At 36.5% G+C, this 18,978-nt stretch overlaps 1 protein-coding gene across 28 annotated transcripts in view; it reads left to right on the top strand.

The window, feature by feature from the left end:
• Positions 1-18,978, top strand: part of kcnma1a (potassium large conductance calcium-activated channel, subfamily M, alpha member 1a) — a 222,943-nt gene that overhangs the window by 142,616 nt on the left and 61,349 nt on the right. For 12 of the 28 annotated variants that reach the window (XM_088634586.1, XM_088634581.1, XM_088634579.1 and 9 more), the window contains 5 exons: positions 1,910-2,019; positions 2,414-2,482; positions 3,983-3,994; positions 7,071-7,157; positions 8,321-8,397. In XM_088634586.1, the coding sequence (XP_088490712.1) occupies positions 1,910-2,019; positions 2,414-2,482; positions 3,983-3,994; positions 7,071-7,157; positions 8,321-8,397 (355 nt within the window). Of the gene's footprint in view, positions 1-1,909; positions 2,020-2,413; positions 2,483-3,982; positions 3,995-7,070; positions 7,158-8,320; positions 8,398-13,152; positions 13,327-18,691; positions 18,725-18,978 lie in introns of all 28 variants that reach the window. The other 16 variants (XM_088634585.1, XM_088634583.1, XM_088634598.1 and 13 more) reach the window with 6 other exon arrangements.

Raw genomic sequence — 18,978 nt, 5'->3', positions numbered from 1 at the left:
ATACACATTTGTGTGGAGTAATTTAGAGAGTGGAAACTAATAAATGCCATATCCTTAGCTGTAAATGACAGGGTTCTTATATTAGAGCAGTCCCAGGGAGCTTGAAAAAATTGCTTGCTTGTATGCAATTGCTTTTATTTAGAAGAAAGAGGCGGCCTTCTTTTGGAGTTCAAGTCTTCCTGTAATAAGGCTCTTCTGAAGCCTTATATTAAAGCAGAGGTGTCACAGTGGAGAGGAGCAGTGTTTTCAGAATGGAAAAAAAAAGCATCATGGGGATTCGGGGGGCTTCTGCTTATCAAACTATTTATTTTCCTGCTGTAGGGGAAACAGAAATTTAAAAATGTACGATGACACATGTCCTGGCAAGAGCTCTAGAGCTCCAGCACACAATTTCTATTGGCACAGCATGTGTTTATGTCACCGATATCACTGACCAATTTCCTGAGCTCCTCTCCTGAAATCGCAACGCTGAATGACCTGCACCTGAAGGAAAGGCACGTCTGTTATTCTTGCTTCATTCTTGTATTAAGTAAGAACACGTATTATTTAGAATGCCCAAATATACTATATGTCGGAGAATATATTTTGATATTGCAATATACAGAAAGTAAACCTATAATGGCCTCAACAGAGAAGTTCTGAATAACTGTAGAATATAGCCAGTGGGTTTTGACAACATATGGTATGTTGTCAAATGACCAGTTAAAAACAAGCATAAATAAGATCTCAGCATTTTTCTTTTCATGATAGTAGTGTTAATCATAATTACCACTTTTCTAATCCATACGGTTTTTCTGAAGCACAATCAGGTAGTTTGGATTGCATTGCCATAAGCGGGGGTCATAATTATACTATTTATTTTATTTGTCTTGTGCTGTATGTTGCATGGTGTTGCACATGCTCTCTAGTCTGCAAAAAGCTACAGACACCAAGATAAGCTTTGGCTAAATGAGCCACTGTTGCTCTGGCATGGACCTTTACCTTCTGTAATCTAAGGTTGTAAACACACGTTTATTTACTGAAGCAAAGAGAAATAGAAAACTCAAGTGTAGTGGGTTTATTCTAATATCATAAATATAGATATCAAACAACATCACAAAAATGTGGTAGAAAATACAAGTAAAAAAAAAACATGACAGGTTTTCATGAAATGAGAAATGCTGTCAAAGAACAGTAAGCTTTATAAAGTTGTTATTGGGAATGACCACCCCAAACATGAATAGGGTAATGGCGTTTTTGACACTCGACTCGGTCGATCTCTTTCACGGCAAGCTCAATCACTCTTCCTGTGAGGCCAGTTGGTGATGTAAATTTACTACCCTTTCTTCGCCACCTCGGAAGGTCTCGAGCCTACAAAAATGGAAATTTCATCTTTCAGATGCCAGCAATACCCCCGAACAACCTCAAAGTACGCAGAATGTTTTCATGCAGATGACAAGTTATGGTAATTCTTCTTAAGTGGGGGCTTTTTCTTCTTGTGTAGTAGTACAGAAAATTGTCATTAGTGGGGCACAGCTAACACAGACTAGTGATGGCCAATCTTTGCCATGCTGATGAGCCCTAATAAGAGCGAGCTGTGCGTGTCTTCTAACCTTGACTTTATACTGTTTGTACAAATAGCAGAATTAGAAGCCTCTTTAGACAGTTGTAATTGTAAAATGGCAAAAGCTCCGAGCATTGTAATATGGCAAGATCTCTTAAAAGATGCCATAAGCCTGATACAAATGATACACACATATGCAACATGAATGCTGCAACATGAACGCTGGTGGAATTAACCTCTATTTGTCCCTTAGCAGCTTGTACACTGATGCAGTGCACTGATCTCCATTCTTAAATTGACATACATGTGAGAAATGTTTATCTTTGCCTTGAATTCAGAACAGTTTTGTCTGCTTTTCACTTTTAGATTGAAGAGGACACCTGGCAGAAGTACTACCTTGAAGGAGTAGCCAATGAAATGTATACAGAGTATCTGTCTAGTGCCTTTGTGGGCTTGTCCTTTCCTACGGTTTGTGAGTAAGTACAGTATGTAGACCTTTTTTAACATAGATTACAAAACCCACTACGGGAAGAATGAAATCACATGCCTTGATTTAATTCTGGGTGATATTTGTAAACACAACATACACTGTACATTTGTATTTTAACCACATATAGACTTTTTTAATATGTCTGAAGGATTAAGTTTAATTCTTTGCTTCAGGTAAACAGGCCTAATGCAGATTTTCTAGGCAGCAGTGTGGAGCTGAGATCATGGCTCTGTACCTCTGTACACTGTCCCAGTAAAACATGCAGCATACTGTATAAATGGTTATCTTTGTCAATTAAAATTGTGTTCTTAATGGATTTTCCTAGTAAAAGAAAGGAGAAGAAAAGGGTGTATTTACTTATTACAAGTTTCTTTTTCCAGACTGTGTTACGTGAAGCTGAAGCTGTTGTTGATAGCCATCGAATACAAGTCTGATAAAAGGGAGAGCAGGTAAGATATTTTATTCATTTTAAACTTCATTGGATGTTACAAGAATAGTATGGACAGTTTTCCCTTCAGAGGTAGAATTATCTAAAATATTACAGTTCATTTTTTTATCTTGTAACATTCATTTTTCAGGTTTTCTCAGGTACAATTGTTTATTTTTGTGCTGCTGCTTGTAAACATTTTGTAATTTTCCAGAATTTCCAGCTCTGTAGTCCTATGTATTATTCCTAATATAAATAACATGCAGTGATATTGATCTAAAATATCAAACTATATTCACAGTAGGGTGTGAAAAGTCTATATGTTTCTGAGCACAGGTAGTGTGGAATTTTAAGCAAGAACTGTAGCTGAGAACACAACTTTATTACAGAACATACCCACTCACCACTACTAATGAAGATGTGCATGTTATCTAGAGTTGTTACTGGTAATACTGTCAAATTCACTAAAGGGTCATTACATCACTTAAATTCACTGTAACCCTATTGATGTGAGCTTCACTCTGAGGCAATATTGGCCTCTCATTAATAGCGTTACTGTGACATTTTGTTGACTAAATCCTGAACCATGATAACTATTAACATGAAGTACTATGTTTCAGTCACCTCAAATTGCCGGATCCCACCCTTCCACTATCATTACCTTTGTCAAGTGCTGCTGTGTATAGAAACCTTAAAATAATTCTCTCCTGCTGTGACCTGCGCAAGAGGGACCCTAAGGGAATTTCCAAACACGATATCTGAAAGACTTTTCAATATACAAATCAATGAAAATGACTTAGTCATTATTTTTCTCCTTCGGGGTTGGGGAAGTTTTTCTAAGAATATTTTAAGTACTTCTTTAAACACAAATATGTGGGTTTTTTTGGGGGCAATAGTCTAAATATTAACTTGAGACTGTAAATCATACACAACACAATTATTTTGTGCTAAACAGCAAAGCAAAAAAAAAAAGTTTCTTTTCAAAAAAAGATTTATACAGTATATACATATATATGTACATATATATGTACTATAAATACAGTATATATCCCAAAAACCTTTTGTGTTGTATTCCTGTGTTGGCAAATTTCAAGCCTTTGTTTTGGTTTCATTTAATTTTTCTATTTGTTCTGTTGTTTTTTGTCTTTGTTGTTTTTTTGTCTTTTATGTTGTTTGTATTCTTCAGAAAAATAAATGCGGGGAATTTTGAACTTTTTTGGTTGAAACATTTCATAACGAGGTTCGCTAATTGAAGCGTAATACTAATTATTTTCCTGTTGAAAGGATCTTAAATGTATATGAAGTTAACATTAACCTGTAGGTCACCCCAAAACAGTGTGTGAACAAACAGAGAAGTTCTTCATGCAGATTTAAAATCAGTTTCAATGGGAAAGAACCTGCTCCTCTCTGAGAGATTGCCCTTCATTTAGTGACACTTCCTATGAAATGTTGCCTCTTACTTTCTGTTCAAATTTCCTTATCGCACTGTTTGATTTGAATTTTTTTTTCTTGTTGTTTGCAGAAGCCGAAAGCGGTATGCACTCTTCGTTATCTCTCCTACAAACCTCAGCCCTTCCTTCACTACTTTAGATCTGACAACTTCAGGATTAAATCTCAAGGATAATATTCCCCCCAACCTGGCCAATATCTTTAGTAGTTTTATTTTTATTTCTGTGCCTAATGCACTAACTTCTTTGCAGGCAAATCAGAAAGAGAAAAGGGCAGTTTTTTACTGTAATGACACTGCTGGTGTATCCAGGCAAATATCCCCCTCCATTTTTTACTTTTTTAATTTTGAGAATTTGTCTCACGTTCGTCCGCTATTTCGTCACCTGAGGTGTTTTTTGAGTGTTTGTCGGCTGTTGTTGTCTTCATTCTCTTGTCTAGCCTGATTCTTTTCCCTGTGTTTTTCTTCCGAATGTTTTTTTATGAAGCAGTACTTCATGTTCTCATAGTTTCATTTCACATATCTCAGCCAAGAAGCTACATAAATGCTGAGTCGCTTTTGTGTATCAGCGAGGTTTCATTTTTTACTATAAAAATAATATGTTTTCTTAGTTGTTTCTTTTGATGAATACCACTGTAAACATAGAACTTAAGTTCATTTCCATTGTACTGCACTATACTTCTTATGAGGGCATGTTTTTTTTTTCTTCGGTTTTAATATCAAGATATTTTTGGTTGTTCTTTCACCATGTTATTTTAATTTTTTTTTGCATTGAATGATAATATAAAGGCATGGAAGCAACAATTTTGTTTCGGCTAACCCCTGTTTTGATCCAGATTGTATTGCTAACTAAGTTTCAATTTTGTGCAAAACTTGCCGTAATTCACTTTCATTCCTGCTGTTCATCACTGCCTTCATTCCATGTGTGTGCTCTCGTCTCCCAACCTATATCCTAATGCCTGTGCGCTCCTGAGTAGATGTTTGTAAAGAGAGGTGACTTCCTGTCAGTTTGGTGTTTAATGATCCAACTGCAGAGAAGTTACTGCAACAGTTAGCATCTACATGGTCTGCAGTGTTTGCATCTCTTCTTGTAGACGTGCCGTTTTTTAATTCTCGACTCGGTAACAGCATGCTTAATAGAGTGTAGTGTGAAATGGCATGATGTGTTTCTTGTTTCCCAAAATATGAGGTTTTGTCACCGTTTATTTTACTCTAAATTAGTTATTCAATTATAAACTGGAAATTCAATTTTATCTTCAGAAACTGACTGAAATATCTCATCATTCCATTTACCTGCATGCAGAATATTTGTAAAAGACATAAATATGTATTTATTTAAGTACCTTAGTACAAATCTCAGATTTGGGGAGCAAAGTTTGTGATCTTGCACTGGTGTTCTCTTATTTTCTTTTTTTATAGCATGTGGTTTGTGATTGGTTTCTCTTTTTTGTTTAATGAAATATCTCTGGAGCCCAGAAGAAAGAGTGAGAATAATATCACACAACATTCCTGCATGAATTAGTTCTCCTCTGTATTTGCCTTAGTTCATGTGCATCTTTGATTTGTGCAATATTTAACAGTAGAAGGGATGACTGCATATGCATGATCCATAAATTGATCAATACATGAAGCTATAAGTTTTCACTTTCATCTGGGCTCATTTACCATAGTCATAGACATGGTTAGTTTTACTGTTTGATAAATGTCACAGTTACCGTAGGTTAATATCATTGATGATTCCTTTTTATAGGCAACCATTAATGAAAACTGTTGTTCAGTCGCGTTTCAGTCTAATTAATGGGGAATGATACAGTGTTTCTATAGGTGCTGCCTCCATACTGCCAATTGACTTTTGCTGTAAAGATTTCTGGTTTTGGGTTTTTTAGGTTTTGTATCGCAGATGTTTAGAAAATTATTTTTACCTAAAAGGAAAAACAACGCTTTTTAGAACACAGGCAATATGCAACATATTATCTCATTCCTAGGAAATAATGATTGCAGATGAAATGAAAAACCTTCAAAGAATTAGATTTGTATGGAGAATAATTTGTTATTTTGAATTATTACATGCCATTTAAACAGTACTCTCAGTACTCTTGGGTTCACAGGGAATTTTAAAGTTTAATTTTCATATTTGGGTGGGTTCACTTTAAAAGTTCAAAACATTCTTTTTTTTTAATTCTGAATCTTAATAAATATTTTAAAAAATACAAGGGATTATGAGACATTTTTAAACCAGTGGTGGAATTTAACGTATTTTATTTTTCTGAACTTAAAAAATTAATTGACTAAATAAGATAAAAAACAGATTGACAACCGTCTCTGCATGTAAATAACATATTATTAGAAACTACCATTGCAATTGTAGAAAAGCTGATTGTTTGCAGTTTCTCATTGCACTCAGCCTTATAAATAATTTTAGGTTTAAGAAACGCCAAAAAAACGTTTTGTATATGCATATCTATACACATTCACATTTTGATTTGGCATGTTTCTTGGTCCTGGTATGTGTCAAATGAATTTTGCTCTTTATTTTGCTTTATATAAGGTATGGCTCAGCCAGACCTTGCCATTAGTCTTGCCTTGGTGAAGATGGGTTTACAGGGGTTCAGGACAAAACAAAGGAAGCTGAATGTCTTACTGACTAACAGTCATCATTATTGTAATACTCTGTTGAATGCATTTGATGTACAGTGTTTTGGAGTTCTAAATAGTATACTACTGTATGTATACTATCATTATACAGTGTTACTGTACATGCATTAATTCAATTCAGAAATAAATTTAGAGTAAGGTTTTAAGTATGAATTTTAGTGACTCTGCTGTGAGATTCTTAAAAATACCAATCCAGCAGTCCTGCATTTGTTTCAAAAGATTGAAATGCCTTCAACGAACAGCTGTCTTTCAATGTTCCAACTGATGGAGCATCACTCTGCCAAAACCTACTACTAACACTTTCATGTCCGTTTACACCCACCATTCAGTGGTATCTTGGTACAAACGTCTGACTACAGAAGTATCAAGGATCAAGCCATTTCTGTATTTTGTTATCTTCAGATAAATGTTTCATATATTTGTGTGTACCATTCCTCTTGATTAGAACATGCGGTGGTTAATTATTTCCAAAAGGTGTAATGACTGTGATTTTCTCTCTACCGAGCAGCATCCTTATTAACCCTGGGAACCATGTGAAGATGCAAGAAGGTACCTTAGGATTCTTTATTGCCAGTGATGCTAAAGAAGTGAAAAGGTAAACTTGTGCTTGACTGGGAGAATGGAAAGTCGTAGAGGTGTGGACTAGTGGTCAGGGCTCTGGAATCAGAATTGGAAAGTTGGGGGTTTCAATCCCAGGTCAGACGCTGCTTTTGAACCCTTGACTAATGTACTACGTCAGTCTGCCTGTTCTGGGAAAATGCTGGCTTTTCAGTGGGGTAAAATATACAGTAGTTGACTTGGATAAATAAGTTAATCATGCTAAAGTGAAGATGCTGGCCTGTTGGAAGATTGTTGGTTTGCTTTGTGCTCCATTTAGGAGTTCAGACAGTATCTTGTTAACGAATAAGTAATAAAAAACACCATCATAACTCCTTCATAAGCATTGGTCAACACTAAATGAGGAGGTGCATACACTGTAGTCCTTCACAACCAGGTGTGCAATTGACATTACAGGCACACAAATATTTATCACCATTCATAGTAAGACACAGTGTCAGCTGAAAGCTGAGGACACGGCTCCAGATACTAAGTCAGGTGAAAATTTTTGCAGATGAAGCTCAGTAGCAGTGGTCCTGGTGTGTCTGTAACTTTTGTTCTGCTATATGGTTTTTATACCTGCTGTGTAGTGTTTATGAAGGAGTTATGATGGCGATTTTGGGGTTAATTCAGGTAAAACATCAGGATTCAGATACATTTGGCAGCTCAGTGTGGAGAACTTCCACATGCAGGAGACTTCACAAGGGATGAAATGATTTAGGATCCAAGTAAACTCAAGCATTTGCGACTGCACTGTCCACACCAAGCCAGAGAGATTCGAAAAATAATTTCTCATTTGCTACAGTAGATAGTTATAGGGCGTGGTCAAGCTGGAAACTGGTTTGCATCTTAGAACATGTTGTCTATTCAGAAATTTCACATGCATTTCTATCTGTTCAGTTGGTGAAGCAGTTTCTGACTGTGTAGTGGGGCTGCAGGCTGATAATGGGTCACAGTTCACCCAGGTGGGGGGAATGAAAATGCTATATGAATGGGAAATATCAGTTATCAGAAGTAATAAGAGACTTTGATTCTTAATCACCACGATGAATAATTAATGTTTATTAATTATGATGTGCTTTGTCATTTTTTTCTGTTGTAGCAGGCAAGTGCTATGAGTGTTTTAAGAAAACTGTCAGTGTTTCCACTGTGTTTCTTTAGGGCATTTTTCTACTGCAAAGCTTGTCATGATGACATCACAGATCCCAAAAGGATTAAAAAGTGTGGCTGCAAAAGGCGTAAGTTCAATTTCTCTTTCCTGTTTCAGAATGGGACAAGAATTGTTGAATTGTGTATTTCTTTAAATTTCAATGCTCACAAATTGTAAAGCTGAGGATGATCAGATTTAATAATATAATTAACAAGTCACGACTTTTATGAAAGAATGCTTTCACAGGATGGTTTTGTATGCCTGAAATATTTTGTTTTTTTGGCTTAATTTTAGGTACTGTACAATCACAATGTTTACAATGAAATTGCTTTTACGACAAAGTTCTAAAACACATGAAACAAACAGCCCTTACACACCATGGCCAGGACCTGGAGTTAAAGAACTTTGTCATTTCTGTCAGTGTCATAGCATTATAGATGAGACTAAGAATTAAGCTTCAGTGCTGAAACATTCAGAGAGAGAGAGTGTTTTAAAGTGAAGCAGCCACACATCAGCATGTTAATGATGTGATGCCAAACAGATGTAGAAATCAGATGACGTGATTAGTGAGGCTGAAGAAGGAGGCTGTCAGAATCCAACTGCTTCTCTTTGAGAGCAACCTAGGTAATGTTCCTAGTCATGTGGAAATTAGACGCGTGTGTTTCAGAGCCAGCAGAAACACATGGAAACACCTTATTGCCATTTCATCATTTTACTGTTAATATCATGTATGTTAACTCAGTTCCGGAAAGGATTTGTACTGAAGATTTGCTATGGTTTTGTCTAAATTACCCTGTTGAGCAGTGTTTATATTTAAAGGTGTTAGAAAAAGCAGTTCTTTCAGCAGACGAATTTGAATCTAAATTAAAAGAATCCATCTATTAGAAATTTGTGACAAAAATATGTGAAAGTATATTTTCCAGATGCTCCTTCATCTGGACACAAGTCTTAATTTGAAGGTAATGCAAAATAAGAACAAAAGGTTACAATTTAGATGGGACCATTCAGCTCTCCTAGTACATTTGGTATTTATTAGTGAACTAATAAAAGAATGTCATCCAGCCATTTCTTGAAACACAAACTATTGAAAGAAAACTAAACCAAAGGTTTACCAGTCTTGAGCACTGATAGTCATGAATAATAACATTAAGAAACGATTTTTTAGTATTACGGAATCTCTGGATTACTGTTCCAGCAGAGCTAGCATTAACATTAATGTAGCAGTGTCACATTGTTATTACCTGACCTACATAGCCAGTCGCCCAAACTACTTAGGCCCCGTATTAATAATTCAGCTTAAAAAATACAGAGGCTGTAAAGGCCAGAGATAATTACTTTAAAGCAGCCTAAATAAACAGTTACAGAAAAACAAAAATCTACTGTCATTTTCTCATGTCAGACTCACTTATTCATTCAGAACTGTGGAAATCTATGTACTGTATACAGTAAGTAGACCTTTGGTTTCAAAATGTTTCATGGGAAAAAAAATAATTATATTGGGATTTCTATCCATAATGCTGCGTATGTTTTTGTAGCAGCGGTTTTTGTTGTTGCCGTTATGTTTATTTTTTTTAAATGATTAATGTTGGCAAAATAAATATGTATATACAGTATGCTATGTTCTTATGGGGAAAAAATTGACAAGTCCATTTCTTTTATGAAAATTTGTGTTGCCAGTTTTATGACCATTGACATATTTTTGATTTATTTTTTCCTTGCTGCCTTGGAACACGACACTATATTTTAACTGCACACTGATAGTGATATATTGTGAGTAAAAACGGGTTCCCTGTTCCCAGACTGCAGTCCAACTGTCTTTCTTCAGCAGATAGTTTCTATCTATGTTGCATGTACCAGTGTAGCAAACACATCCCTCCCACACCTGTCATCTCTATACTGTCCACAGATCAAAAAGAATACAGCAGTACTCTGTGCAGAGAGAATAACACTTGATTACAAGTCAGAATATGAATCAAGTCCATTTCACTAATGGGTATCTTCTGCTTTGGTTAGAAAAATAGCAGACAATTGCATGGGAAGCAGTGGAAGATAAATATTCCTAAGATTTCAAAATGTTTTCAGTTAAGCCCAAGCTTACAAACACATTACAAAAGCTCTTCCTAATTCCAGCTCCCCCTCCCCCCAAACAAAAAAACAAAATTAAGTGGTGACGATCTACAATGTCAAACATAATGGATTGATATTGGTAACATTAGTCATGGATTTAGAGTAGCCAAGAAAAGAAAAAACTGCAACTTGGGCCGTTTAATTTCATCTCCCTGCTGTCAGAACCAATTTTGCATGCTGCTGTATTATTTAGAAAGCGGAAAGTGTTCTGTGGGAAGTTCTTCAAATTCTTGGACTTAACGAACAGCGTCGCCAAAACACAATCAAAACAATCTGGTCCTCCTCTTCTGCTTCAAGGCTCTCCCTGCCCTGGTATTTTGCATAGCTTCTTTCTCGTATTTAGGGATCATCAGTACTTGGCGAATTGAAATGACATTGTCCCCATTTCAATTCTTGATGGTAGTTGGGCCCTTTTTTACTCACTGGCCATGAGTATACTCCTCAGATTATCTCGTCACTGTTGAGCTAGCTGCTGTACAGCAACTTGCCACTAGATGTCCCCATAGTTCTACTGTTAACTCCTGTGATATCTGAGAGCATATACACTGAGGTCCTCAAACCCTTGTTTCAGGAATGCAATCAGCAGACAATACTGTTATATTGAACAGTGCAACGAAACCAAGCAAGCTCATTTATTTCATAGTGCTGTTCCCTTCCTATTTTGTTTTACAGGTTTTTCACACTTCTCTTTTTAAATATTTTGAGGAAATCTAACAATATGTATACAGTATATGAGAGGTATATTGATCTGATAGTGTAATTAATATGTGAATTATTATTTATTAACCTAATTGGTGTTCCAGTATGATTGAAAGTAGATTTGATGAAGAAATTAGAACAACTAAAGAACTTCAGGTCTTCATTAGTAAACATCCACTGTCACTGTTGATAGCATTCTTGGTAAATGAGGTTGGTTTTCTTTTGATTATTTTCTTCTTTGAGGATTCAGTGCTGGGTTGTGTGTGAAATCATTTAAATCATAAAAACTCATCCAGTCTTGTGGTTTCATTTCCCTACATGTACATGTATTTCTGACTAACATTTCAACATCCTGAGCTCTTTATGAATGTAAAATGAATGTTCAGAAGTAATGGGTTTAAGCATGGTACCTGTATTATTTTATTTTAAATATCACAGTCTTATTGCTCTTATTTGATTGCTTACACTGTTTCAACACGTAAAGCAATTTATTTGATTCTTTATTATTAAGGTTAAATCCTCTTTTCTGCATGCTAATGATTACTAATTCAAAGAATTATGCATGGTCTTATAAGAACAACAGTCCCTGAAGGCTTTGTTTTAAAGTCATGTCTTGTACCGAACTCTCTCTCTCTCTCTCTCTCGAGTGGGGAGCTAAATTGGCCACTTAATTTGGGTTCATTTCCACAAACGCAATTCAAAAAGCTGTTTTTCCCTAAAGATTGTATTTCTTTAAAAAGTGTCAGACTCAATTACCGTTCGTTTGCAAAACAGCTCCATGAGAATGAAAACCAGGGACTGTTACTCCCCAGCATCACAGCATTTTTTTGCTGCACTGTTTCACTACAGTGCCCCTGAGTTTTTATGCACATCTTTTTCTCCTGCTGTGCAGCAAGCAAGTATTGCTTTAAAACAGATTTGCAAAAGTTTAACCCTTCTGCTCTTTGCTGCATCTTGTGCATCAGTTACAGAGCGGCACAATCGGGCAACAACGGCTGGTTGTTTGAAAAAAATTCAGCATCACTGTGCAATGTACAAGCTGATTAATTATTAAATTACAGATCGACAAGTCAGTCACAAAATGACTGAACTCACCTTCCAAATTTTATCTCGCTGAGGAACAAAACACTTTTTTTCCTCTAATGTACGGTCACTTACAGAACAAACTCGCAGAGCTTCAGAAGTGTAACTTTTACATTTTGACTTTGCAGTGCTTTTGGGGGCTGTCGTGAAATAACTGGATTAGTAAATTATGGAATGTACTGTATAGTGTCATGCGATTAACAGGGCTGATGCTGCATGGTGGATACAGCTACAAGATCCTGATAAGATGCAAATCACGGAAATGTAAAATCAAAGGAGAGTTCCAGAGAAAATGGGGTTTGCAGCCGAAGATATCATTCATCCATTACCCTGAATGCCCCCTCTCACTGTCATATTGTTACCCTTGCTTGACCGATATTAACATGAAAGGCCTTAGAACAGAGCTTGACCCTGGAGATTGATACCTTCCCAAGGCCCTTAAAAACACACACATTTGTATGGCTCAGTTAAATGGGAAGACCTAAAAAAACAGTCATGTCTGGGGAAAAAAAGGACAGTGTTGTTGATTTTCAAGGTACTGTATGGTGTCTTAAAACGATCAAGATGCAGCTTTAAGGTGAAAACTGTGAACATTGTTTGTGTTGTTACCTTTCCTTTCAGACCCAGCTGATCGGAGGGGCTGGAGTTGTAAACTACTTCTAATTGTGAATATCTGTAAATGAAAGCAGTGTACATCTGTGTTCCCCAAAAGCATGCATTCTCCCATTCATTAAAAAATGCTTTGTTAATCTGCGAGTCCCTCCACTTTGTGGAGATGGACAGTCACATCTCCAGATGGGGGTCAAGCCTGTGACCAGTCTCTCTAAGGCCTGCACTTTTCCCCTCTGAAGTTACCTTCCGAGTGCCTGGTTAAGTATAACCTTGCCATTAACCTGCTGCTTTTCCTTTCCTCTCATCCAAAACATGATTATAGCCAAGATGTCCATCTACAAAAGAATGAAACTGGCATGTTGTTTTGATTGCGGACGCTCTGAGCGTGACTGCTCTTGCATGTCAGGCAGTGTACATAGTAACATGGACACCCTTGAGAGAGCCTTCCCACTTTCTTCTGTCTCTGTTAATGATTGCTCAACCAGTTTACGTGCCTGTAAGTTTGAACACCAACACATGCTGTTCCGTGTTTGTGATCGTGGCGTTATCCGCGTGCTTGTGTTGTGCATTGTGGATTCATAATTTACTTTTGTTTGGCAAATTGTGGCTATTGCTTTTTTTTTTGTTTATTGGGTACTTTATTTTTGCTTTATAGTGTTGTTGCTTTGTGCGGCTTCCTAGGTTTTAGGTCTGTGATCCAGCATGCTGTACCAGTGAAACAAGTGTTGTCCCAGTGTCTTTTTGTTTTGGAGTGGTTCTCTGTTTGGTGTATATTTAGTTTAACAACAAGCACAACAAACTATTGTGAAAACAGCTGACAAATCCTGGGCAAATGTCATGTGGAAGGGAACCACCTGTCAAGTGGTTTATGTACTGTGTTAGTTTAGGATAATTTACAGGATGGGGATATTTCAATGTCCGTTCAAGCTAGCAGCTAACATTTTGTCTTTCTTCTGTGTGCTTCCAAATCGAATTCAGGTTCCCAGGATTTCCTCATGGACTTTGACTTATCCAAGGGCTTAACAATGTTTAACCTCCATCTATCCCGAAGTTTTTTTTTTTAATTGCAAGGCCTTACTGTAGAAGATTCACTTCTGTTTTGTAACTCATTGTCTTATTTTATAAATGTAGAGTGCTCCACATTTTTTAGACCGAGTGCCATACATGTGTCTCTTTAAAAACTGGAGGAAATTTGGTAAAGTAACAAATGGCATGGTTGTGATTGAGTATGTTACAATTCAAAATTAAGCACAGGCGTCAAGTTGAAGTTACAGTTAAAAATAAGCCGTTCATAACATGTTTGTAATTGTGTATAAAGGTACAAGTTCATCTTGCCTTGTACACTTTTCAGCATACAGACACTCAGGAGACAGTTGTAAGCCTTGTCAGTTCACTTCATGACTAGAAGCAAATTCCTTGGCTTTCCCAGCCTTAAAGACAATACCGTAGTTCCACTTATTTTTCATTTATCTAAAAAAGTCCTAAATTGTTTGGTATTGTCTTCAGAGTTAGAATTGTACAAAGAAACACCTTTGAAAATGAGATAATCTCCATGCAGTGTTTTTCCAAATTCTTTTGTAATGTGACAACATGTTAATGGTCCCCATTAGAGTAGTATGGGGGTGGTAATCATGCAGTGCCTCGGTATAGTTTGGTCCTTTCTAGAGAGCCATTCATTTTACTGGAAAGCTTTAGATTAATCTATTTCCTGTTTTGTGAATGATGCAGTTTGGCCAAGGAAAACAGAGTAACAAGTGAAAGGAAAGAGGAGCACAGAGACATTGCCTTATAATCCTCTTCAAGAGGTTCGCATTTCAGCATCCAGGCTTTAAATGGGCATGATTTAATGTCTGAAATACTTCTGTTCCTTCAGCAGCTGTAATAAAACTAGGATACAAAACCACTGACGCCAACATAGCAGCGAGTTGCAAATTCTCAGTAGAAATGTAGAAGACTTTTGTGTTTGGCCTTTAAGACTGTTTCTGAGATGCACAAACTTTTGTTTGTATTTTTTTTTTATTGTTTTATGATTTGTTCTTAAATATTTTTCCTCAATGGGGTAATTTGAAGTCAGATTTGTACCTTTAGTTGTTGTCAGCCCAGTTCTCTTACACTGCCATAGAAATAGCACATAGGGAATACACAAAAAGATTGCTCTACAGTTAATTTCCTTTCTTGTATTGCTTAAGTACAAGACTGTAAAGCATCACCGTCATATTTTGAACAACTTCAGTTCTGTCTTTTTCTCTTTGCTTTCTGTTACAGAAAAGACAGAAAACATGACAGTTCTTTAGGTGATTTGCTGTTAACCTTCAGTAATCAGAAGAAAAGTCAACAGCCTTTATTTTAATACCTTGTGTACCAATGCTGACCTGTCTTACTCTATTAGAATCCTAAAGGAAAATCATCTGGCAGAACTTCAATTGAAATCATTCTGTGATTTTAGCAGTTTGATAGGTCAAATGACTTAAGCAGTCAGCTACTCAGAGGACAGTGGTGAGATGGGACCTTTCATTAACCATGAGCAGATGTGAAATACTAAGTGTTTGTCAATTAGAAATGGCAACAGCAAAGCCCCATATCAAAGCAAGGTCAAATCAGCAGATCACATTTCCTCTTGAAAATTCTTTGGTCGTTTTGAAAATCAGCCTGAATTAGTGTCATCTCTGTGCTGATGGATGGTGCCCTTTGTCTTTTATTTTGGTACTGTTCTTTTTCCCTGGGTACTCATTAAAGGTCATTATATCATTACCGAGCTTGCTGTGCTTATAGCCCCCTGTAGGACTGGACTTGTGGCACTTGAGGATTGCTGTTTCAGAAATTCCTTTGAGGGTCTTTTCTGTGCATGTTCATATTTTAGTGTTTTATTCTGGATGTTGTAAATCAGATTATGAAATACTCTGTGCCTAACAGTTGTATACTTTAGCTTTAAAAATGATCTCTATTAGAAATGTATGACACCATTTATTTAACTAGCAAATATATAGATATATAAAGATATATCTTCAGTCTTCCACAATTAATCTTTATTCCACACTCTCTTGGTATCTAGTAGTCTCTAAACTTCTCATTAGTTAATATTAGTTTTATCTATAAATGTAATACTTAAAAAAATACCTCATCCTCCTGCAAAAAAAAAGATGAATACCTTTACTTATTTTTTTAATTTGCTATGTTCTGGGATTACTGGTTACCATGGCAGACCATGGCAGATTTGCATTTGAAAATACAAACTGCTGTAAAGATTAATGTAAAACACTCTTCTTGTAAGTCCTTTACAGTGAACCGATAATAACCTGTCTGGTGGGACTCCTTTACGTTCAGCTAGTATTGTGTGTTTTCTCCTTGAGCAATGATTTACAGTAGAAGTTTAAACTTAAAGTATAGCTCAGTAAACTATTAATAATCCAGGGCCTCATACATTAGCTGAACCTAAACAGACAGTTTTATTTTTATTTGTATCGTAATCAAGCAACGCAAAATTTATAGATTTTAGATGTGTATACATTTTCACAGATGAGGGAAAGTTTCAAAGTATTGCACATTTTTATTGTCTTTTTTATTTCATCCACTTAATTTGATGAACCGGAGCAGCTTATTCGAATGTGACTAGGCTGAATTGCTATGGATAATAAAACAGAAAAGATTCAGATATCCACACTTGTCCCTGCATGGAGGAATTTGCACATACTGTACTTATGAAAGCAGAGAAGAGATTTTCCATGACATGAGAAACACAGATGTTGTTGAAATAAATACTTTTCCAGGGGATACAGTAATGTCCCAATATATATGCTATGACACATGCTGTACAGTAGAGTTATTATATTTCAGTAAGCACGTATACCTATTGGGAAGATGTAGCTTTCAGATTAGTGCGATTTAAATTCTGTCTTGTTGTGTTCCTGCAGCAGCTGGAGAGTGTAATGGGTTTCCATACAAGCTAAAGCATAGACAAATATTAGTCCCTTAGAAGAGCTAATAGAAATTAGATGCATGAAAGGCAGGCAACGATTTTTTTGTACCCAAGGAGGATCTGTACAAAGAAATGTCATTTTACCAGAAGCAGGATGGAATACAGCACATACAGTTGCACCAGTATGGAATAGGGGACTTAATTGGGTTTTGTAGCATTGAAACAGACAGCAAGTATTTCGTTTGCTATGAAAAAATCAAAGTAGAAGTACGCAGAGTTCAAGCTGCTGATGAATTTTGCTTATATATGATCCTGAACCACCGAAAACTGAATATGCAAGGATTTAGCTGCACTGCATGTGGCAAAATATTTGAAAGAATTAAAGGCCATCGTCCTTCTCTCAGAGGTTTCATGCAACCTGACATCTCAGAAGCCCGGCTTCCTCATGTTGCTTTCTCGCGCGTGTTTGAATGTATTCTCATTTCTTAGATCACAATGTTGAGTCATATAGATTTAACAGCAAGCATCTTCTTAGGAAAAGAGGTCAGAACATCTTTTCATCTCTTCAGGCATCACTTTCCTGCAGTTTTTTTTTTCTGCTCGGGTCACGGAGAAGTGGCTCGCTCATGGATTGCAATGATGGGAACAAGCTAGAAAAGATGCTGTCTGCATCGTGTGGAGTGAATTTAGCAGAGGGCCTTATGCAGGGTGACATGGAAATTATGTTTGCATTTTCATTTCCTGAGCGCTGCTGGTTGTCATGAAACTCCCCCTGACAGTTTCTTACCACCAGGCAGCAGATCCCTCCTCTCTCCTCCGCAGTGCAGGACAGATGCTCGCCAGTTTGCTCCCGAGCTCTTCTTGTGCTGTCCGATCGCAAACGACAGATGCCAGGGCCAGCGTGGCTTCTAGTTGAACATTTTTGTCACAGTCCTGCCTTGAGCCCAAACTGTGACCTTTACTGTATGAAATAAAGTACTAATGAACAAGTGGAGTCTTGATCCTAACCAGGCTCAGAGCAAATTCTGCAGCACTGGCTTCCCTTTTGCAGTCCACCTGCATTAGAAACATTTTCTTTTCATTCGGGGCTGGATGAACTTTAGGCCTCTCAGTTTGAGAAAGCTGACTGCTGCTGAATATCACACACATGCAAGAAGCCTTTGCTTTATTTCAGCAATTACCTGTTGTGGATGTAGCCCTTGGCGTTGTTTTAAACAATAATTTGAGTCTCCTTCCTGCCATGGGACCTAAAAAAATGTCAAATATTTTATTTGAAAATCATCCGTTATTGAAATTAAAGAGAAAATATATTTGATCATTTTTAGAATACAATTTAATATATTTGTGTGCAAAGATATAACTGGGGATTGATCAATAGATAAAGTTATTAATTGGAACAATTGTCTTAAAAAGGTTTCTTGATTTTTTGTTCTAGGGCTAAAAAATAAATTACGATATTATTTCAAAGTTCTTTAAATGATGGACTTTTGTTTTTTGGTGATTAACCATATGTGATTCGTTCTGGAGAATATACAAATCAGAAAAAAACAAGGGTTTTTTTCATTATGGGACTAGTTTTATAAAAAAAATATCAGTTGTACGGAAAGCACTTAAACAGAATCAGAAGTTTTTGTGTAAACAACTAAAAATTTTCTTCCCTGATGAAACAAAAAAAAAGATACATGGATAAAAAAGTTTTCTCTTTTTCTCAAATCTCTTCATTTTCCCTTACTGTGTCTCTGTTTAGCATCAATTCATGAACCTCAGTGTTTTCATTATATCATACATTCGGTACATTCAGTCATGCCCTATTCCAAACCTGGCTTAAAGAATGAGCTCCTTTGTCTCAACCTAGCATTCAGTTTCCAGTGATCTTGCTTATCATCTTCTCCAATGCAACACTTTTCTTCCCCGTAACCTGTCACTGTCTTTGCATTTTTCTCAGCAAAATATAACTATAACGGATATATCAGATCAAGTAAGTCTCTCATTTGTTTCTCTCTTCTTTTCTGTGCATACTCTGCTTTTACCTTTCTCATTTAGCACCTTCCTAGTAACATGTTCTGTGCTCTCTTTGTTTTGCGTTTAGTACTGTAGTCTGCACATGTTGTCCTTTTACTTTCCCTTTGGTGAGTAGCGTATCCCCTTTACCTGTTTGTATAGTGAGGAAGAAACATGGTGAAGTCACTGTTTGACTGGAGTTTTTGCTATTGCACCCATTATTAAGGACTG

Source organism: Lepisosteus platostomus, chromosome 6 (genome assembly GCF_059453375.1).
Source record: "Lepisosteus platostomus isolate fLepPlt1 chromosome 6, fLepPlt1.hap1, whole genome shotgun sequence".
Taxonomy (NCBI): domain Eukaryota; kingdom Metazoa; phylum Chordata; class Actinopteri; order Semionotiformes; family Lepisosteidae; genus Lepisosteus; species Lepisosteus platostomus.
Note: the sequence above shows the minus strand (reverse complement) of the source record. Positions and strands in the feature narration are given on the sequence as shown.